This window comes from Herpailurus yagouaroundi, unplaced genomic scaffold (assembly GCF_014898765.1).
Source record: "Herpailurus yagouaroundi ecotype Mexico unplaced genomic scaffold, PumYag 184, whole genome shotgun sequence".
Taxonomy (NCBI): Eukaryota; Metazoa; Chordata; class Mammalia; order Carnivora; family Felidae; genus Herpailurus; species Herpailurus yagouaroundi.
In genome coordinates, this window is record NW_024412415.1 from 11,492,589 (window position 1) to 11,513,392 (window position 20,804).

At 53.5% G+C, this 20,804-nt stretch overlaps 1 protein-coding gene across 7 annotated transcripts; it reads right to left on the reverse strand.

Annotated features, from left to right (window-relative positions):
* Positions 1–196: 196 nt before the first annotated feature.
* SHF (Src homology 2 domain containing F) lies at positions 197–20,687 on the reverse strand. 7 transcript variants are annotated; one of them, XM_040492570.1, is made up of 7 exons: positions 20,160–20,675; positions 10,650–10,791; positions 8,190–8,396; positions 6,211–6,351; positions 4,782–4,953; positions 4,517–4,636; positions 197–998 (listed from the first exon to the last, which is right to left on the reverse strand). In XM_040492570.1, exons 1-7 carry the CDS (start codon positions 20,658–20,660, stop codon positions 812–814), a joined length of 1,470 nt encoding a protein of 489 aa, XP_040348504.1. In that variant the 5' UTR covers positions 20,661–20,675; the 3' UTR covers positions 197–811. The 7 variants fall into 7 exon arrangements, with proteins under 7 accessions (XP_040348504.1, XP_040348506.1, XP_040348509.1 ...); XM_040492573.1 differs by lacking the exon at positions 197–998 and adding an exon at positions 3,611–3,740 and having other exon boundaries at positions 20,160–20,678; XM_040492572.1 differs by lacking the exon at positions 6,211–6,351 and having other exon boundaries at positions 20,160–20,676.
* Positions 20,688–20,804: the final 117 nt, after the last annotated feature.

Below are 20,804 nucleotides of genomic sequence, written 5' to 3' on the forward strand. Positions count from 1 at the left end.
CGGCTCCGGGTGCCCCCAGCCCGGGCGGGGAATGTTTTGACATCTAGTCAAAGGAAGGAACTTGATGCTTCTAAAGTGCTTTTCACAGCCGGCCTGTGTCTGCTCCGGAGCTGATTTATAAACAGAATTGCGCTCGCTTCGCCTCTTCCCTCCCCCTGCAGTCCGGGGAGCGGCGCTGGAGGCGCGGACGCGGCTGTGCCTGGCAGGACTGGGTTTATTTATTGCATCTGGCCGAGAGCCGGGGCGGCTCGGGGACTGCGCAAGTTCCCTCCATCCCGAGCCCTTCCCCCTCGTTTCCCTACCTTCAATGCTATCGCCACCCTAGGGGTCTTCCTTCCCCAAGTCCCTCACCAGACTCTGGACGGAGCCCGCCGGTGGTGTGGGGGTGGAGGCGGAGAGATGGCCAGGGCGCCCCGCAGTACCGCGTCCTGCCCCACCCCGCATTGACCCAGGGGGAAGGAGGTGGTGGGGAAGGGGGGGGGGTCGCCATCTGTGCCCTAAGGGCGAAAATGGCGGGGAGCTGCAGATCTTAAACTCCTCAGGACACCAGCGGCTCTGAAGTCCCCTTCCTCCAGGGGCTATCCTTTCTCCCCAGGGATTCCTCTGTCCTCAGCTCCGACAACCTTTTTACTCCAAGGCCCCAGTAGGCCTTCCCCTTTAGAATAAATTAAGGAATCACCAGCTTCCACTCGATCTCAGGGAGAAGGGAAGAAAGGTTTGACAGAACTTGTCCCTGGGAAGGACCACAGCCCTCAGCCAGGGGATGGGCACAGGGCTGGGTCCGGATTTGTCACAGTGCCCGCCCTCACATCTACAGAGTCCGAATGGCCACAGGGTAGAGCAGGGACATGTGCTCGGCCCCCTTAATGGGCAGCTTGCGGCTGGCGTAGTGGTGCACGATTTCAGGGACGCTGCTGAAGGGCGGGCTGTTCTGGCCCAGCACGTACTTGTGTTCCTTGGTCCGGGACAGCTTCATGTGCATGAAGCCCTGACTGCTCCTGGGAAGAGGAGAGGAGACCCTGGTGAGTAGGGGTCCTCTCCAGTCCCCATCCCCTCTTCTCCCCTCGTCCTGCAGCAAATGTGGCTGTTCCAAACCAGCTGTGTGTGGAGGTGACTAGGGAAGGTGGAGGTCACTCCAGAAAAACAGGGAGGAGGCAGAGGGGATTTTGTGAGTAGGTAACATGAGGCACTGGATTTGTATTGAGGGCATCGGGTGTGCCAAAAATGTGTGTGTAAGCGAGTGTACAGGGCATGTGCAAGTGGAAACTGGAGCGACTGCTCTCCCCACCACAAACCCTGGGACCCAGGCACGGGTGTCCTGCTGCCTATTTCGCCAGGACTGGTTTACCTTCCCCATCCCTGAGCTGTGGAGGAGGATACCTGTGGGGGGCTCCTAGTGACTCACGTGGAGACACAAACATCCTTGGCAGGACAGCGTGTGGACAGATGTGACAACCAAAAGTGAATCTTGGTTGAGGCTCGCTCTCTGTCTCTCTCTCGCAGAAACCAGGGGATGGCATGAGCTGCTCTGGAAGTCCCTCCCAAATCCAGGAATGCTCAAATGCCTTGTCCTGGGGATATCCCTTTACCCTCCTGATAACTGGCCTTGAGCCAAGCCCCCAAGCTCCTCTATCCCTTCAGCCTGGGATGACATCATCAGTAAGGCTGCAGCTCCATTCCCTCCCTCAGAGAGGAACCGCTCCACTGCCTCTCTCATCTCCCTGACATAATCCAGGAAATCAACATTAGTGCCTGGCCCTGCCCACAAGACAAGGGCCCTGCTGCTCAGAGCTCTGGCCAGCTCCCAGCGGTCCGGACACCCTCAGCCTTAGAGAGAGAGCATGGGGGTGGGGCCCCAGTAAGAACATTTGCCTAAGCCACCACAGGCTTGGTCCACAGGCAAGGGGTAAGCAATGCTTAGGGGAGCCCTGAAGCCTGAATACTTGTCTCTCCTGGCCAGAGCCTACTTGGGGACAAGTACAAGGCTCAGAAGCTAGTATGGGAGGTAGGGCTGGTGGGGCTGGTGAGGGAGGACCCTCATATTGAAGTAAGGCTGGCAAACCTCTTTTCCTTCCCCTGCCTGGGTACAAAGAGGGCTCTGACTGGACCCATTTCACTGGGCCCACAAGTGAATGAGTGGGGGAGAGGAAAGTGGGTGACTGAAGGGAAGAAAGGATGGGAGGGCAGATAAAACAGGACTTTATCACCCATCCTCCCAATCTACCCCCTCCCCCGCCACACCCCAGGATACAGTGCTCTAAAGCCTGCCGGGGGCCCTAGGCTGGGCATATATGGGGGCAGGAGCATCCTTCTTCTGTAAGCCTGAGATAGTGACTGAAGCTGACAGTGATCACAAGGGCCCTGTGTAAAGGAGCTAAGGGCCTGAGGAAAACGTACAGCCCCTGGGGGCGGTAGAGAAGGGAGGCAGTGAGTAGTCTTCCCATCTGCCCTATGCATGGCCCAGGCCCAAGGCTGTGGGCAGCAGCTTGGGCCCTGCCTTCCCTCACCCTCTCACAGTTTGAGGCCAGCCCCCTACCCACAGTCCACTTGGGATAATCACCTCTCCCCAAAACTGCATTATATCTTCTCCTTGAGGGACAGATCTGGCCCAAAAGGGCTGCTAAGTGGCAACAAGCATTCATCTGAATAACAGACCTCCTGGGGCAAAGTCCCAAGGGTCTGTTACGACATAGTGGAGCCCTTGCCCAACCCTCTGGAGCCTGGGTGGGACTAGCTGGGCCGCAGGGCCAGGGCTGACATGGCTTTTGGAGGAAGCTGTTTAATTACCAGTGAAAGCCCTTCCATTACAGAGAGTAGAGAAACCATAATTGTATTTCAGAGAAGCCATTTATATGTAAACGAGGCTCTGGCAGCCGGCAGTCGGTGGGGCCAGATCAGCCTGAGCTGAAGTGGCATCCAGGCCTACCCTCCCCCTTTTGCTCCCCAGGCTGAGGCAGAGCCCAGCTCTGCTCTAGGAGCCAGACCTTTGAGGTCTCTCCCCCAGACCTGGACTATACCACACTGAATGAGGGGGTGGAGCTATGCAATGAAATAGTGTGGTTCTTGTAGCGGACTCAGCTGGGTTCAAATCCTGTTTTTGGCACTTGATTACCTAGCAGCCTTGAGCAAGTCACACGCCTCTTTGTATTTATTTCTGTCTACAAAAAAGAGATTGATCTTGCAGGTTGGTAGTTGGTTTGGAGAGGGTGTATATGCTGCTAGGCACAGAGTAGATGCTCTATGAAACTTAACTATTAAAGCAATACACATTCCTAGTATTATATAAATCAAATTTTTGACAGATGAACATTATCTAAATGCTCCTTTGACTTTATGATAATTTGCAGATTCCCAGAGTATGAGAGCTTCAAGAAACCTAAATCCATCAATGCATTTTGCAAAGAGAGAAACCAAGGCCCAGAGAGGCTCCATGATTTGCCTAGGGTCACATAGCTAGTTTTATTAAGCCCAAGAATAAAATTCAGGTTATTTGACTATATTCTGGCATTTTCCCCATCATCTTTTAGTTGAAGTTGAATAATCATCCTCAAATGTAACTGTGTAGTGGTCCCAAATCTCTGTATATATTTGCTTGAAGAGGGAGTATACATGTACTCTAATGCCCCCAGGAAATGTGGTAGGATGTGGTACAGATGTCCCAGTAGCGATGGCAGGATGTGAATGGACACAGGATTCTGAAAGGCTGCCATGCGGAGTGCAGGCTCTACCAGGCACTACTCCTGGGTGCCAAAGGGAGGACTGGTCACTCTGCCAGGAAGGCCTGGGAGGCCAATGCTGGCCTGTGTATATCCTCTCCCTAGAAGGAAGGCTGATGGGAGGGGAGGGCCCTGCCTCCTCCTCCTCTTCCAGGATCCTTTAAAACTCAGTTATCAGCCACTGGCACCCAGACCTCCTGCCCACTTCGTCAGAGTGAACAATAGCTTTGTGTCCACTGCTCTACCCTCCTCTCAGGACCCAGCCTCCACCTCACCCTATAGACTCCCTCAGGCACACTTCCCCTCTCCTTGCTTGTGCTTCAAGAACATCTTGGGCTTCCATTAAAAAAGACGATGGTGATAATTTATTTAGCACTTGGCTCCATGTTAAGTGTCTCCCATATATTATTTCATTTGATCCTTCTCCATAAGGTAGGTGTTATTATTTCCCCATTTTATAATTAAGGAAACTGAGGCTGAGAGAGGTTAAGAGGATTCCAGGCTACACGGCTAGTAAGTGGCTGAACCTTTGTGAGCTGGACGCTAGCTTGGCTGTTTCCTCTAATGGACTCTGAGCTACTTGAGATTTGGGGCTGAGCCTCAGACTGCTCCAGATCCCCAGGGCTTGGCCCAGAGTCAGCAAATGTTCATGAGGATGGAATTCTCCCCAGCTTAGTTGGGCATGGGGGAATGTTGGGAGTCTTCTCCTATCCTGCTGGTTGTCTTCCCATGGAGTCCCCTGGTACCATCCTGACAGGCTAATCCTGCCTAAAGCTGCTAGTTGGCCCACCTCTACTCACTTGAGGGACAGGGAGAAATCATTCTTGCTGGTCTCACTGTTGCGCACCAGGTAGCTGGCCTCTTTGCACAGGCGGAGCAGGTTCTCGGCATCTGTTCGACTGATGGCCCCGTGGTACCAGCTGAGGACGAGAGAGAGGAAGGGGGGCATCTCTGCTGGGTCCCTCGCCGTCCAGGCCCACCCATTCTGGGTGTCCCCTGCAGGCAAGCTGCTGGCAGGAGGGGAAGGGAGGGGGAGAGAGTCCCCAGCTGGACACAGACACTCACACCTGGTTTTCCAGAGGCAGTGCTGGGTCTGTCCACTCCCCCAGGGGGCTGCTGGGTTCCACGTTTAGGGGCTTGGCTGACTTGGGGTTCCCTGCAGAGAGTCGGGGAGGTAGCCGCCCCTTCTCCTCCCGGCCGGGTGACAGGCAGCTCTTCTCAGATCCTTCAAATTGGGCTGTGGGGAATATACCAGTCATAGTCTCTGAGAACCCTAGACATAGGGCCTTATAGAGTAACCAGTGCACAACCCCCATTTTCTGCCCAAAGGGGTCAAAGGAATGTTCTGAAAGGGCAAGATCTGCTCCTGGGCCTGACTGGCTCTAGAGATAGAATCCTGGATCCACTCCCCAGTTGGGATGGGGCTCAGCCCTCCTATGCCACATGAGGCCTGCCAGTCCCCATGCTGTGGCAGGAGAGGGGAGAGGAGCAACACGAGAAACCACTTAAACTTCTCCCTCTGGAGCAGCTGCCTGCCTTCCCCTATTCTATTCCCCCTCCAGTGGCTTCAGCGCTGATAATATTGTTTCGTTCTCCTCCTCAGAGTTCATTACCGTTCTCCAAATCACCCTGCCAAGCCATTCTGTAGAAATGACTTATCGATTTGAGAACAATTATCTGATTCCCCTTGGTGCCATCCTGACAGGCTAATCCTGCCCAAAGCCGCCAGCCAGCCCGCCCCTCCCCCGCCCTGAAGGCTGCTGCCCACAGGCTCCCTGCCCCCACCCAGAGAAACCCAGCTGAGGCGGCTCTGTCCTCCCAGACCAGGGCAGGCCTGACCACTGAGCCAGCACAAGGGAGGACTGAAGTCAGTGGGCCACAAAAGGCACAGGCACACACGCACAGGCGACAGAGACCCTCCTTCATCCTGTATTTACAAAATACTCCTCACACTCAGGCACAAATACAAACGGGTGATCACACACACACCCTTGGCTGCCCATTCTGTACAAAACTAAACACAGATGAAGTGTTCAGTGCTTCATTTCTACCTATTTGGGCTTTTTCTCTCCTTGTAGCACTTTTAAGCCTTTGCAGTCTGTCACCAGATGCAAGGATCAGACCATTCCCTTACTCTAAGGAGTCAGACACTTCCTGTGCTAGCATCACCCCCACCTCAAGAGTTACTTGCATTGCTCATGGATCAGGGAAGGAGTCAGGCAAAATCCTATACAGAAAAGTGAATTTAAAATGGTGGGTTTTTGTGGCATGGTGAGGAAGATATTCGGAAATATCTCCTTTAGGAGACACCTTCCCCACACCTTTGGGAGGAATGAGGAATGTGTACTTTGTCCCTTCTTTCTTCCTCCAGGACATGGGGGATTCTTCCTGGGTTCTTCAGACCCTGCCCCACTTCAGCTCCTCCAACCCACGCCACAGGGCCTGAAGGGTGAGAGGACATGTCACCCTGGCCAGAAGCCCCCACAGGACCCACCGCTGCCGTCCTCCAGGCTGGGCTCAGGGAGGGGTGAGGCTGGACCGGAGATGTCCCTGTCCCCATCAGGCAGGGAGGGGCTGCTGTCCAGCTGTCCCACCGGTGGAGGCCAAGGTAGGTCTTTGATGACCTTAATGTCAACTGGAGCCAGTAGCAGCAGGGAGAAAAGACACAGACAGGGACAGAGACAGAGAGAGAGACAGAAAGAGGCAGAGGTTGAGACACCAAAACCCAGAGCCAGGACACAGGATAGCCTAGAAAGGAGGAGGGTTGGAGCAGAGGCAGGGGTGCTTCTGAGGGGGGAACAGGACTCTCAGAGGGTTGAGTGGAGCCACAGCACCCACACTAGGCTAGCTTAGTCAAAGGGTGGGAGGCACAGGTAGCAAACAGCAGGAAGCAGAGTCTTGCCCTGCCAGCCGTGTGGGTCCCCTTCATTTGAACTCTCACAGGCCTCCAGGGCCCAAAGGGACCAGGAAAGGAGGAAGAGAGGAACAAGGAGCTGCCCACACCTCCCAGCACCACACCCAGGTTCCCACAGCCTCCTGACACCCTCAGACCTGCCTCCCTTCCTCCTTTTCCCCACAGCCTGGGAACTCATGGGCAGCAGGACCAAGACAGCCCAGCTTCAGGCTGTCAGGAATACTCAGATGTGGGGGCAGATATTTATTGAAAGTTACCCCCCACACCCTCAATCCTGAGCCTTGACAATTAGAAGGGTGATGCCACTGGCGGCTGCAGGACTGCTAACGAGGTTTCCTAATGAGGAGCATAGATTTTCCCATTAAGCAATCCAAACAGTATTGATTCTCCAAGGAGACTTCTGGAGATAAACGGGCCATCCTCAATGGTGCACGCTTTACAGGAAACAAACCAGAAACCTGTGGTTTCACAGTCTGGCTGCCAGGGTGGGGAGGACCCAGAGGATAGCTGAGTCCAGCTCCAGGATGAGCCCCTTGCCCAAGGAGGGGTAAGGGGGACATGAAAGTGGGAATGAAGTCTCATGGCATTTAAATCCTTTACGTTCTCACTGAATCAAGGATCCAGGGGCTAAAGCTCTCTCCAGGCTCCCCAGGCTGTAGCGCCACCCACTCAGACCACCAACACACACAGCCCCGTGTTGGACTCCAGGCCTGGGATAGGCACTAGGATGCTTGGTACAGGAGACACCTAATCTTCATTCAGCAAAGGGGATTTCTCATAGCCTCCCTCGCCCTATGGGTTCCTGCTTCTCAGACATCCCCCTGGGGCGTATGCACCCCTGGTCTGGCGCAGCTTGCTACTGGGAGACTCAGCTCTCTAATTCAGGGCTGGTATCTCTAAAGATTACACACACAGCTGTTCTCATTGTCTAGAGTGTTAAATGCCTTCTTTTGTTAAGTGTAAGTATTTAATATATGCCACAAGTTTTATCATTTTGTTTGGAATTTCTTTATTTTAAAACATACCCATGGGGCACCTGGGTGGCTCTGTTGGTTGAGCGTCCAACTCTTGATTTTGGCTCAGGTCATAATTGCACGGTTTGTGAAATCGAGCCCTGCATTGGGCTCTGTGCTGACAGCGTGGAGCCTGCTTGGGATTCTCTCTCTCTCTCTCTCTCTCTCTCTCTCTCTCTCTCTGCACTCCCCTGCTCGTGCATTTTTGTCTCTCAAAATAAATCAACTTAGAAAAATAACAAAAAATAAATAAAACATACCCAGTCTCTCAAAAAACAGAAGTGGCCTAAGCCTCTTGGCCTCCAAGAGATGGTGATGTAGGGAGACACCTTCATCTTTCCCCCATGCCCATTCCCTGACCCTGCACACGGTGCTGCAACCACATTGCCCAATTCACCAATCTCTGTGGTGCAGACTCAACTACACTTCCCCTGAGCCTAGCTCCTGGGCCTCCTCCAGCCCCTGGGGTCCACTCCTCCCACTCCCCTGAACCTGGAGAGTTGTTTAGAGGCCCCAGCAGACCCACTCTCTCCACCCAGGGCTTACCTGCAAAGGCTTTGGAAATCCGCTCCTTCTTCCATTCCCAGGGCTGGTCATACTCCTCAGGGGGCCTCTCATCATCCTCTGGCAGACGGGACTCCCGGGGCCAGGGGGTCCCCTCACCCTCTGGGGTGGTCCCCTCCTCCTCTGGCTCATAGGGCGTGTCATACAGAGGCAGGGGCTGAGCTGCTGTCTCCTTGGAGCTCCGGATCTCTGCCAGGGCAAGGCAGGAGGGGAGGTGTGAGAACAGCCCCCACTGCCTGGCTCAGCTCCTCTGCCAGTGCCCCTCAGCATCACACCATGCCTCCTGCAGAGGAGATGCCATTGGCTCTAGGGGCCCAATGGCCGCACATCCAGGGTCCCTTGCCCTCAAAACACCTCTGGGCTTCCAAAAGCATGGGATCCAATGGAGGCAGGGGCAGAGAAGCACCAGTGTGAAGGACAGAAAAAAAGATCTTTTGATGGCCAGCAAGGGCTTGGGAAATGAGGCTGACACAGTTAGGAAACTGAAGCAGGGTCCTCTCCTAATCCACCTCCTCTTGGCTACCCAGCTCCAATTCTTTCTTTGTGTCCCAAGTACTGTCACTGGACAATCAGAAAATCCTTCTTCGTTGCTCAGACACTGCTGATCACTCCCTCCTTGAAACTGTCTCTTTTGATAAGTAATTTTCATGGTTCTCCTCTCTGATCACCTGATTAGGTCACCTGATTAGACCTCTGATTAGGTCTCTTTCCGTGGACCCTCTCTTGGTCTCTGTTCCCCAGAACCAGGTCTTCATCTCTTCCCGCTCTCACTCCTTGCCCTGTCTGTTTCATGGCAACCTACACACTTCCAGTTGCCATCAAGATTTTTCATTTCAGCATTTCAAATTCTCCTCTTTCCCCAGTTCTTCTAGTCTGGTCTGTTCTGTGATTTTCTTTTTGGGATCACTGACCCCAGTGAAAACTGAATAAAAGCCATGGAGCTACTCCCCCAGAAAAATGTGCTCATTTTCACATCCAATACCAGGGCATTTGTGGGCCTCCTAGGGGTACTCACCTCTCTGACCTAAATAGGGTAGCCACCCTCCCACTCCCACTTTCCTCATTCCTGTCCACTACACTGCTCTCCATGGTCCTGGTCTTCCTTCATCTCTCTAAATCCCATGTGTTCACCACCAGTACCTGATGACTCTCACCCCTGACTAGGGTGAACCTCTACTCTACAGGCTCACGTTTCCATGAGCTCCGTGGAATAACACTGCTGATAGCTCCACCCCTCCCCCCTCTCCCAAGAAGGGGAGCAGCTTATCTGATCACCAGTGGATGCTCGCTCTCTTTCTCACCTCTGCCTTCTGGTTCTTTCTCCTCCTGCCCCCGTGAAGGGGCCTATAGCTGTCCTGCATGGCACAAGCCTGAGCAAGCCCAAGCCCCATTTTAATTCTGTGAGGTATTAAGAAGCTCATTGTGGAGACAGAATTGAGTTGTGTTCTCCAGTCTACTTTATCAGGAATAAAACTGACATTCTCATCTTCATCTGTTTCCTTAATCTTATTTCTCAATTATTTCCAAGCTCAGGAGAGGAGGAAAGTGGTGTTGTTGGTCCCTTAAAGCCTCAACAATTTCTACAACTACTAACTCATCTTTCTGATGCCCAGTTCTTCTAGTGTGTTCTGTACACCGAAGCCTCAGTAATCCCCTTACACGCCATATTTGTCCTATTTCTTTCTTGCTTAAGAATCCACAATGGTTCCCCTCCTCTTCTGGAGCAAGTCCAAATGCCTCATTCCAGCCTTTGAAGCCCTTCACTGCCCCTCTTGGCCACTCTCATCTTGGCTCTCTGGTATGCCCAACACTAAAACTATCTGCTCTTGAACAAACCTTCCTTTCATCCTGCCTTGGGACCTTGGCTTGGCCTGACTCACCCCTGTTCTCCTCTCTGATCACCCCCATTCATTTCTTTCCCTGGATCGTCTCCTGACTTCTGCTCTGTTCCCCAGGGCCAGGTCTTATTCATTGCTCCCTGTGCCCATTTCTCCACATGCTTGCCCAGTCTCACGTGCATTGCATTTGCTTCTCTAGCCATGTGTTTCCAACTGCCATAAAGATGTTTCACGTCAACATCACATCATCTCAAACTCACTACCTTCCCTAAACCTAATGATTTTCTTTTTGGGTTCCATGACCCCCAGCCCACACCATTATCTTTCCCTTCCTAACTATCCTAGTTCTATCTGTCTGACCTTTGGTGTGTGGCCTTCCCTACCACTTCATGTATCAGGCATCACACGTCACTGCTCCTTCTCCAAAGTGACTCTCTTGAAGGCAGTGGCCAAGGACCCAAGGGGGTCCATAGTGGACCCGTGGTCCCCAAGGACCCAGTAAAGGGACCATAGGATCAGTCCTTAAACTTGTAGGTCCCAGGGCCTGTTGTACAAATACCCAGGCTTCAGGGAGCAATCCCCCACTCCTGACTCCATCACGCACCAGCCATCATCTTTTGGGCCTCATAGGGCTCCATGTAGCCATCATTTTCAGGGACCTTCTCTGGAGCTCCTGAAGCTCCTGCTGGGCCTTCAGCAGTCTCCTGAACGTCAAATGGGTCCGCATAGTCTTCTAGGATTGCCAACTGTGGGAAGACAGTGAGAAGAGCAGACTTCAGACATCTGAGAGACATCTCTGCTTCTCCCCAGATGCTATGTCCGTGGGAATGACTCCTGGGCAGAATGTCTTAGACACAGAGCCTGAGGCATCCAGGGGAAGGCTCTGAGCTTAGATGGGGACAAGCTTTGGATCTTCCTTTGCAGGGCTGCCCTACTAGGCTGCCAACAGAGTGGGAGATCTTTCTTTTCTGTTAATTTTGTGCTCCTGGGCCATTCCTTAGCTTACATTGCCAGGATGAATCTCTGGGCCTTAAGGCCTGCCTCAGTCAGGGTCCAGGAAGGGCAACAGAGGTGTTCAACACCAGGTGGTTCAACAGAAGGAATTAAATCAGAGAGCTGGTTACAAAGGTGGTGGGGGAATTCAAAGAACAAGCAGGGAGCAGCAGGTGACTCAGAGGACCACGGACTCATGGTCCATGCCTAGAAGTTCATTCCTAGATGCTGAACAAAGAAAAATTTGCTGACCATCGAGAAAAGAAAGGCTAAGTACTCACTTTATGGCACATATCTGTTGGTTTATCCTCACAACATCCATCACAATGCCATGTGGGTATTATTATCCTCATTTTAAGGAAATGGAGGCTCAGGGCAGGTAGGGAACAACATGCCCAAGACCATTTCTCTTAAGTGGAGGAACCAGGATTGTGCAAAATTATGCTGCCAACCTGCCACCAGTGGGCAAGGTGGCCATCCTGGGAGAGAGGCCACTTTATAGGACAGCCCTGAGGAAAGCCAGGATTTGGGCTTTTCTGAAATCTCCTGGCTCCTGGAGGACAGGAACAGGAAAGGTGTTGCCTTGGCCCACCACATCCCACACTGCTCCTGTCTCCCCTACAAGTGGCTCATGACTACCCCTCTGTACCTGCTCCTAGTCAAGGCAGAGTGAACTGTAAGCCACACACCCTTAGTAAGAGCTCAAGGTGCTCAGGGCGGGGTGCAGCTGAGGACAATAGAGCCTTTCTCCAAGCTGGGCACAGGCTTCTGGGAGGGGGGAGGCTGAGGCAGGGACAGAGCCCAGCCCACCCAGGGCTGCCAGCACCTCAGGGGAAGCACTGCACACTGAGTTGACAGGCATTGACAAGAGGTGGCTCTGGGGCCTGCGGCACAAGGAGGGGCCAATCCTGCCTCTCCCCCATTCTCAGTGTAGGCTTTGGGTCTGGGCCAGACCAGGACTCTAGGAGCCAGTTGAGCAGGGACGCTGTGGGGTGACCCCCTGCCCTGGGTCAGTGGATCTAGGATCCTAGCAAGGCAGAGATGGAGAAAGGAAACTGCCTACTACAGAGACCACTCCTGCATGTTTCTTGAGCCCTGTACGAGCCCTGTAGGGGTCTCTGAAGCACATCCCGAACAACTCCTACCATCTCTTCCTTCGGTTCCTCAGCTCCCACCTTGTTCTATCTTGTTCCACCCAAGCCCCCTAACAACTTCACCTCCCTCAAATCTCTACCTGCGTCTGAGAAGACCACCATCTCAGGTCATCCCATCCCCACCACCATATCATCCACTAGCTTAGAGTTCTTTCCTGTTTCTGTCTCTCCAGCTGTAGCATCTGGCACACAGTAGGTACTAGAAAAATGTTTCTACTAGATCACTGCCTATCTCCCCATGGAGCCCTCTACCCCTAGTCCTCTTTCCTCCGTGAAGTAGAGACAAGAAATCCACTCCCACCCCAAGCTGCTTCCTCCTAGGCCAACTAGCACTCACAGCCCCACCCGCCTGACCAAAGGGGACTCTGGAGTTGGCAGTTGGCACCCAGCCTCATGCTTCTATGTGGCAGCTACTTAGTAACTGAATCAATGAACGTGTTATCCTTAAACCGTGTAATGCCCACAAGAAAAAGCCCAAAGTAGGGGCACCTGGGTGGCTCAGTCAGTTGAGCAGCCATCTTCAGCTCAGGTCATGATCTTGTAGTTTGTGGGTTCAAGCCCTGTGTTGGGCTCTGTGCTGAGAGCTCAGAGCCTAGAGCCTGCTTTGGATTCTGGGTCTCCCTCTTTCTCTGCCCCTCCCCTGCCCTATGCTCTTTCTCTCTCTCAAAATTAAATAATTATTAAAGAGAGAGAAAAAAAAAGCCCAAAGTTAAAGGGATTTAAAGATTCTATTTTCCTCTTACCTTTCTCCCTACCCACCATAGATTACTTTGTTACCTGAAAGCTCTATGCTTTGTTTCTTACTTTCCCTCTGCCCGGATTGGATTATTTTCTTTCTTCAGAAAGCCTTTCCATTCTCCCCGCAGGTATGCTTAGGTGCCTCTGTGCTGGGCTATTATTGTGTCTAAACACTTATCTTCTTCCTACAGACTGTGAGCTTCCTGAGGGTAGGAAACACGTTTACTGCTAAATTCCCTGTGCCTGAAAGTATTTAGTAGATAACTGTTAAATTAGTTCACATAAAACAGGAAGAATGGACAAAGGAACCACTTTTCCTTGTTTATTAGGAAAAGAAAGGAATCACGAATCTGGTTGGGGAGGGGGGCATTGAATCCTGGGAAACTGCTCAGTGAGAAGTACCTGGCCAAGCCCAGCAACCCCAACTTTACAGAGCACCCTAGCCCTTCCCTCCCAAGCCAGTGCCCTTCCCACTGGAATCCTGGCTGGTGCTCGAACTGTGACCCCTCCCAGCCAGCGTGGGCCTCCCCAGTGCCAGCCCACGGTGCCTGTGGGCACCCAGGTGGCAGCTCTGTAGGCAGCTCAATGGCTCCTCTGTTCCATCCCTGACTCCACACCCTGCTCCAGGAAAACCTAGCCCCCCACCCTGGGCGGGTCACCCAGAGAAGCCACCCACAGGGCTGGGAGTCAGGAGCAGAGGCAGAAACTCCTGCTGGAAAGGTTGGCAAGATGGACACCCATCCTGGGCACAGAGGATCCCTGTCAGAGGCCAGGCCTGCCTTCCCAGTGGCTTCTAGATCATGTGCAGAGGCAAAACCTCTCAGCGGGGAAAAGCTGCCTCTGCAGGCTTCTGACACCTTTGCTCTACCATGATTTATTTTGTTTATAGGACCTTTACCTGACTCTGCTGTACTTACTATTGTATACCACATCCATCACAGGGCCTGGCACACGGTAGGTGCTCAATGCACATTTACTGGATGCTCGAAAGGCCTCCCTCTCCTCAGACTCTATCTTCTGGGGTGACACAGACTCTCAGATCCCCAATTGCCCCAACTCTGACCATTCTGACCAACCAGTAGCAGCTGTAGGAGCAGGCTGTCAGGAGAATCGACATTTGAAAGGAAATCCAAGCCTCTGATTCAAGGGCAGAGGTGAAAGAACTGGCAGGGAAGGTATCTAAAAACAGGGCTAATATTTCGGCAAACACTGTGGTAGACAGAATGCTACCGAAATGCTGAAATACTTCCAAACTAGTAGGCAAGTAGCTGCTGCCCAAAGGGCCGCCTTTGCCTCCTGCCAACCAGATCCCCTCCCTCCTGCCATCCAGCAGGGTGCCTCCAGACCCAGCTCTTGTGCCTGTTCCAATTGGGCAGCGCCCCTCCCACAGCAGCTGCCATGCTTTCACTCTCCTTCCTGCCTAAGCCTCTCCTGAGGTGGCTGTTAGGCCCACCATCTGGCTTGACCTTCCGCTCTGCAGCTGGAGCTGGCTATGAGTTCCTGACCATGTCCATGGAGCTTGTGCGTCCAAGTGGAGCAAGGGGGGGGGGGGGGAATGTGTCACAGGATTTGGGCTCTGCAAGGTCCCCAAAGTCTACCACTGCCCCCTTTCCTCCATTTCTTGTTGACACTTAATGTCTGGGAGCCCCTGGTTTTTTACCTGTAGAATGGGGATGGTATTAGTTCCTATGTCAGAGGATTGGGAAGAGGAAAATGAATATAGAAATCCTTAGTTCAGAAGCTATGGAGTCAGTGTTCAGCAAATGTTAGCCCTGATGATGATCTCTTATATTCAGACACTACAGCCCACAGTTTAGGTGCTTGGTGGGGTGCATGGCCTGCAGCAGTAGAGACACCCAGGTGTCCTGACTCTCAGTGCCTTGCTGCAGATTTTCCAGAGAATTTAGGAAATGTAGCATCTTCTCTCTGCTGCTTGTAGATTTAAAATACACTTTAGCATGGGAGTGCCTGTGTGGCCCAATCAGTTAAGCACCAGACTCTTGGTTTTGGCTCAGGTCACGATCTCACGCTTTCGTGGGTTCAAGCCCCGCATCAGGCTCTGCTCTGGCAGCACAGAACCTGCTTGGGATTCTCTCTCCCTCTCTGTCTACCCTTTCCCCGCTCACTCTGTCTCTCCCAAATAAATAAATAAGACCTTAAAACTCATGACAGCTAACTTTGTTTAACTCAGCATTTCTTCAAAGTATTTAACTGTGAAGTCCTTTTTCCACTGAAAGTCTGTCAGTTTAGGAAAAGGTATACCATTTACCTTTCTCAAGATCAAACTTTTTGTACCCTCTGTTCCCACTTCTTGGAATAGCCTTCCCAGTTTTATCTGCCATGGAAACTCATTCACATGCAATGAATTTGTTATATCATCTTTTTCTAATTACAGAGAAATGCCATGCTTGTAAAACATTCAAATGTCACAGACATACAATCGATGTTGACAACATCTGTGGCCCTGGATTCGGTGGCAAGTGCTGGCCTTCAGCATTCAGGTAATGGCGAACTCAGCACAGAATGCACTCTTCATTCCTTCTCTGAGTCTCCTTCCCCTTGTTCATTAACAAATACTTAGTGAATGCTTCCTGTCTGCAGGGCCCCTCTCAGGTGCAAGGTCCCAGGGCCTGGCATTGGTGGCCAGTCTGTAGTCAGGCTGCCTGGTTGTGAACCTGGGCTCTCCTTACTAGCTGTGAAACCATGCAAGTGTGACTCAACATTGCTGTGCTTCAGTTTCCCTAGATAGAACCTGGGGATAATAACAGAATTTTCTCGTAAGGTCGTTGTAAGAATCAACTGGTCTAAAACGTATCAGCCGCTTCAAAATGGTACCAGGCACAAGGTAAGGACTCAGTAAATATCTGCCATTATATCATTAAAGACGAAAAGACCAAATTTCTGGGTCCTCCAGGAGCTCACGGTGACAGCCACAAAGCAAGCTCCAAAACGAGTGTGGCACCTTGAGGTGCTGTGAAGCCCCACGGCTGGGCATCAGGCAGCGTGCTGGGACTGGGCTCCACCTCTGCTTTCACATAACATCACAGTGGTTCTGTGGGGAGGGCAAATTGGAGAGGGCAGCAGCTACCCCTCCAAGCCCCAGGCCCCAGTCAGCTGCTCCCACCCATGGTCCACAGGGCCCCAGCTGTTCCCAGCTCTCAACAGGTGGAGTGCCATGGCTGACTGAGGTGTCACCGAGTCACTGGCCAAGCCAACAAGCTGCAGGTGTCTTCCCAAAGGAGTGTCACCATGTGAGGAGGCGACACTGGGAAGAGTGGATAGGCCTACCATAAAATCCCAGGGTAGCTACAGGCCTCAGCAAACCAATGGCAGCACAGATGGGCAGCCCAGGCCCCAAAGGGTTAAGAGGTCTAACCAGTCTACAAAGGTCCCTTCACCTGGGCCCTTCTTCCCTCCCTCTGCCTCCATCAGAGGACATTTGCAACATAAGCAGATCAAACTCCAGCCTCTGTGGAACTCATAGAAGGAAAATTAAAGCAAATGAACTCCAAAAAGGCAAGGACCAGGTAGATCTTCTAGGTGGTGAGTCCCTTTCAGCGCCCAGGCCAGTGTCACTTAATGATATACAGACCCTCAGTGAACATGGGCTAAAGCAGGGTCCTGCAGTAGCAGCCCCCACCTGCCTTCCTAACCCCAGGGCAGGGATGTCTTGCTTGACTTCAGACCCCCTGAACGTCTCCTTTCCTTTCCTCATTCCACCTGTCTTTTCACTTGTTTCCAAGTTTGGGCCTGGAGGATCAAAGTCCCTGTGGACACCATGTATAAGGTATACCTATTTTAAAGGTTCTTAATATTTTGGGTCCTAGGAACCCCTATGAGAATGTGGGAGAAAAATGCTCATGCACCCAAATATTTGTCCACAATTTCTGGAAGGTTCATGAACCGCAGAAGCCCCTCCATGAGCTAAGAACAAGAGCCCTAGTTTCAACTCCTACAGGGTGCCTGTCTTATTGTTCACATCATCTCTTTCTCTGTCTCTCTGTCACACACACACACACACACAATCTTGGCAGGATCAAGGCAAAGGACACACTGTGCAGATGGTCACAGGCAGCTCAAAACTTCATCCAATCAGGGCCACTTTCCTATACCCATCCCCCTTTCCTAATTAGACCAGGATTCTCCTGTTGCAGGTCTGAGAAAAGGGAACAAAGTAAGGAAGGCCCAGCTCTCTAACCCCTCTAACAGAGCATGGCCTGGAGGCCGGACAGGGCCCAGCACCATGAGGGAGTTCTTCCTATGGCCAGATGGCAAGGCCCTGCCTGCCTGCTTCAGGGTGCGGCTCCTGCTGCTCCCACACCTGCCCTGCCAGGCCTACCCAGATGGCCACCCTTGCCCCCTTGCCAAATGCAGCGGTGGGTCTCAGGGAGAGCCAGTAGCCAGAGCCCTGCATGGGGAGACATTACTGGTCCTAAGCCCCCTTGGCCTCTCAAGGTTCTGTCCAAATCCCCATTATTTCCTGCCCCCACATTCACATCCCACAGGGCTCATTTCCCCCTCAATCTTCTCATCACAGAAGCATTTCCACCCATTTCATCAAACCTCACAACCCAGGCCCTCTCAGAGGGTTCTAACCCACCCAGCACCAACCACTGGGCTCCAGGAGGAGGAAAATGGACCAGCCCAAGGCACACCCTGGTCCATAGTCCCCATCTCACCTCAGGAAGGAACCCAAAAGCAACAAGCCAAGAAGACCTGCATGGCTGAGAGGAGAGGAACAGAGAATAGGGCGAAAACAGCCTCACAGAACAGAAATTCCAGCTCGACAGGCAGGCTCACCATTTAGGGACAGCAACTCTGTGTGAGCTCTGCAGGTCTATGTGAACACTTAGGTTTAGGATAAGGAGTTCAGGTACCTAGCCTGGACTCTTCCTAAGGTAAGACTCTAGGATCCCCCAAAGTCTGCTCCTAGATGAGTGGAGCTGCTCTCTCTCAATGGTGGGAAGCTCCAGGTCAGGGCCCACAGAGCAATGTCCCTGCCCCTGAGCCAGCTTGGATGGCACCCTGAATCCCTCTCATCACACCCACTAAAGAAACCACAGATTGTGTGGCTCCTGGGAGATCCTGCTGGATTTCATTCCTGTCCCTGTAGTTGACAAAGGAGTCAGACACTCTTGGCCCCTAAGGTCTGAATAGCCCACAGATCATAGAGCTGACCCAGGTTGAGGCATGGATGCCCTCAGTGAGAGGCTATGGGTCTCCACATCGTTGTGTGGATGCAGCCCCTTCCTTGGGGGTCTCTGTGGGGGGAATGTACAAAAGGGAGCTATAGTCAAGGGAGTCTCTGACCTTCAGGTCACCCTAGCAATGGACAGTTGCTGTTCAATGGACATATTTCATTCACTCTGCCCCCCCCCTTTTTTTTTTAACATTTATTTACTTTTGAGAGACAGAGAGAGACAGAGTGCGAGTCAGGGAGGGGCAGAGAGGGAGACACAGAATCTGAAGCAGTCTCCATGTTCTGAGCTGTCAGAACAGAGCCTGACAAGGGACTCAAACCCACAAACCACGAGATCATGACCTGAGCCGAAGTCGGCTGCTTACCTGACTGAGCCAACCAGGCTCCCCTCATTCACCCTTTTTTATGCCAAGCGTATGTCAGGCACTTGGGAGATATAGATATGAGGAGGACACCATCCTTGTCCTAGAGGAGCCCCTGGCTTGGGACGCAGCCTGTTAGGACATTCCAAGACATTGCAGAGAGGAAGGCCAGGGACAACTAAGGTCACGTGCCAATGGTCAGGGAGGAAACTAACTGGTCAATAGTAATAACAAGGCCTAATGCTCCCTCTGCCTCACTGCCACCACCACCATCACATCACCCAGTAGAAGGGGACAAGGAAGTGGCGGAGCCAAAGGACATGTGATGAAAGCACTGCCTTCTTTTGCAGGCTAAGGATCCTGGCCCAGGATGGGCAGTCATGCCCCATGGCAGGAACTAGGGGAAAAATAATTCACATTCCTGAGGCTTCTGCTGTGACCCTGACACATCTATCTTATCCAGGGAATCAGGCAGAATGTCGCTCTCTCCACTGAAAGCCTCAACATTGGAGCCAATAGATTGAGACGGCAACTTTGCTCTCCAATCAAATAAAACTGTGTTCTCTGCTAAGGGATTAAATCCTAGAGCTGAGCTCCCATGGATGTGTGAGGAGGGGACAACAAAGCCAGGGCAGCCCAGAGTCACTGTCAAGGAATTTAGAGCTACAGGGACCTGGGGATGGCTTTCAAGCTATCAAGGAGGGATAAGGCCAAAATGGGGTAAGATAGGGGATGGCTTCTCCACCGAGGGCCTCTGATGCAGAGTGGATGTTCTCTAGAACAGTGAATGCCCAGCTCTCCTTTCATCCCATGCCTGCAGGTCCACTAAAGGCTCTAGCCTCCCTCAGAATGGACCTAGGAAAGGGGAGGCCAGGAGGGGAGAAGTGGGATCCGCTGTTCATCCCCTTCTGGGCAACAAGTTCTAAGCACTGATTGCCCCCATACCTGGGGGGACAAGGGAAGGAGTGCAGGAGTGGGCCTGCCTGGCTGGACCTTAGTGGTCAGTATCCTCGGTGAAGAGCTACATACTGCCTGTTCGGCTTCCTGAGAACAACAGTCCACCTGGCTCCAGTACCATTGGGTAAGGCAAAGGCCAGCTCTTGCTCTAGCCACAGGGAGAACCCCCAGCCCTCACCTTCCTGGGGCTTTCAGCACCTGCAAGGATGCTTGGGCTCCCCGAGGAGGAGGAATGGAGCTTTGTGTTGCTTCTGCCCTGGGGGGTGGGGGGGGGGGGAGGGTCAGAGATCAAAGGGCAGGGAGTTGCTGCTCCTGGAGGGCAGAAAGGCCATAAACTGGTGAAGGGGCTGGGGAGTGGTGTGCGCAGATCCAGTTAGAAAAAACCTAGCTGATTAGGTCCCCGGGCGAGGGGGGTAGGCGGGGGGACTGAGATGAGGAGAGCAGAGCCCGAGATGAAGAGGGTCACTAGTCTTGCGCGGTAACAGGGACAGAAGCAGAGTTTGGGGCGCCCGTCCCAGATTAGTCGGTCGAGAATTTGAACAAAGGTGGGTGAAGGCTCCAAGCCCCCGGATCAAGGATTCAGATCGTGTCCGCCAGGAACTGTGACACTGAGGGGCCCAGCCCCGGCCAGGCCACCTTTGTCCCTCTTGAAAGCCCCAGACCTCCTACCACCTCTCTTCTCGGCCACCCCCGCCCGGCGCAGCACTCACCCTGTCGCTGCTGGCGGGGGGTCCAGAGATCCGCTCCTCGGGAGGGGGCGCTGGGGGGCCAGGGGTCTCAACCCGAATAAGGCGGTGGGGAGGCGAGCCGTGGCGCGGGGGCGGCGTGGGGCCGGGGACGGCGGGGGTGGCTGGGGCAGCAGCGGAGCTGGACGGCCCCCCAGAGTACGGGTCTTCGAAGTCGCGCTCCCTCTGCAGCCGGTAGGCGGCCAGGATGTCCGGGGGTGGCGCAGGGGGCGCGGCCGGGGAGGGTGCGGGGGGACGGTAGTCCGGCTCCGGGGGCGCCGGCTTGCCCCCACCTCCGCCGCCGCCCCCTCCGCGGAAGCCCAGGTGCTCCCGGAGCCACTTGGCCACTCCGCCACTGCCGCCCCCTCCTGGGCCGGCTCCCGCTCCCCCGGCGCCTCGGCGCGACCCCCCCGGGCCGCTCCCCGAGCTCCCCTGCGCCCGCTGCCCCGGGCCGGAGCCCGCGGGAGGAGCTCCGCTCAGTAACATGGGGCCAACCAGACTAAGCGAGGGGAGCTTGGTGGCCGGGCGGGGGGCGGGGGCCGGAGCGGGGCGGGGGCGGAGCTCCGCCGGGCGGCGGGAGGGGGCGGGGCTCCTCAGTAACAAGGGAGGGGCGGGGTTCCGTTCGCTCTC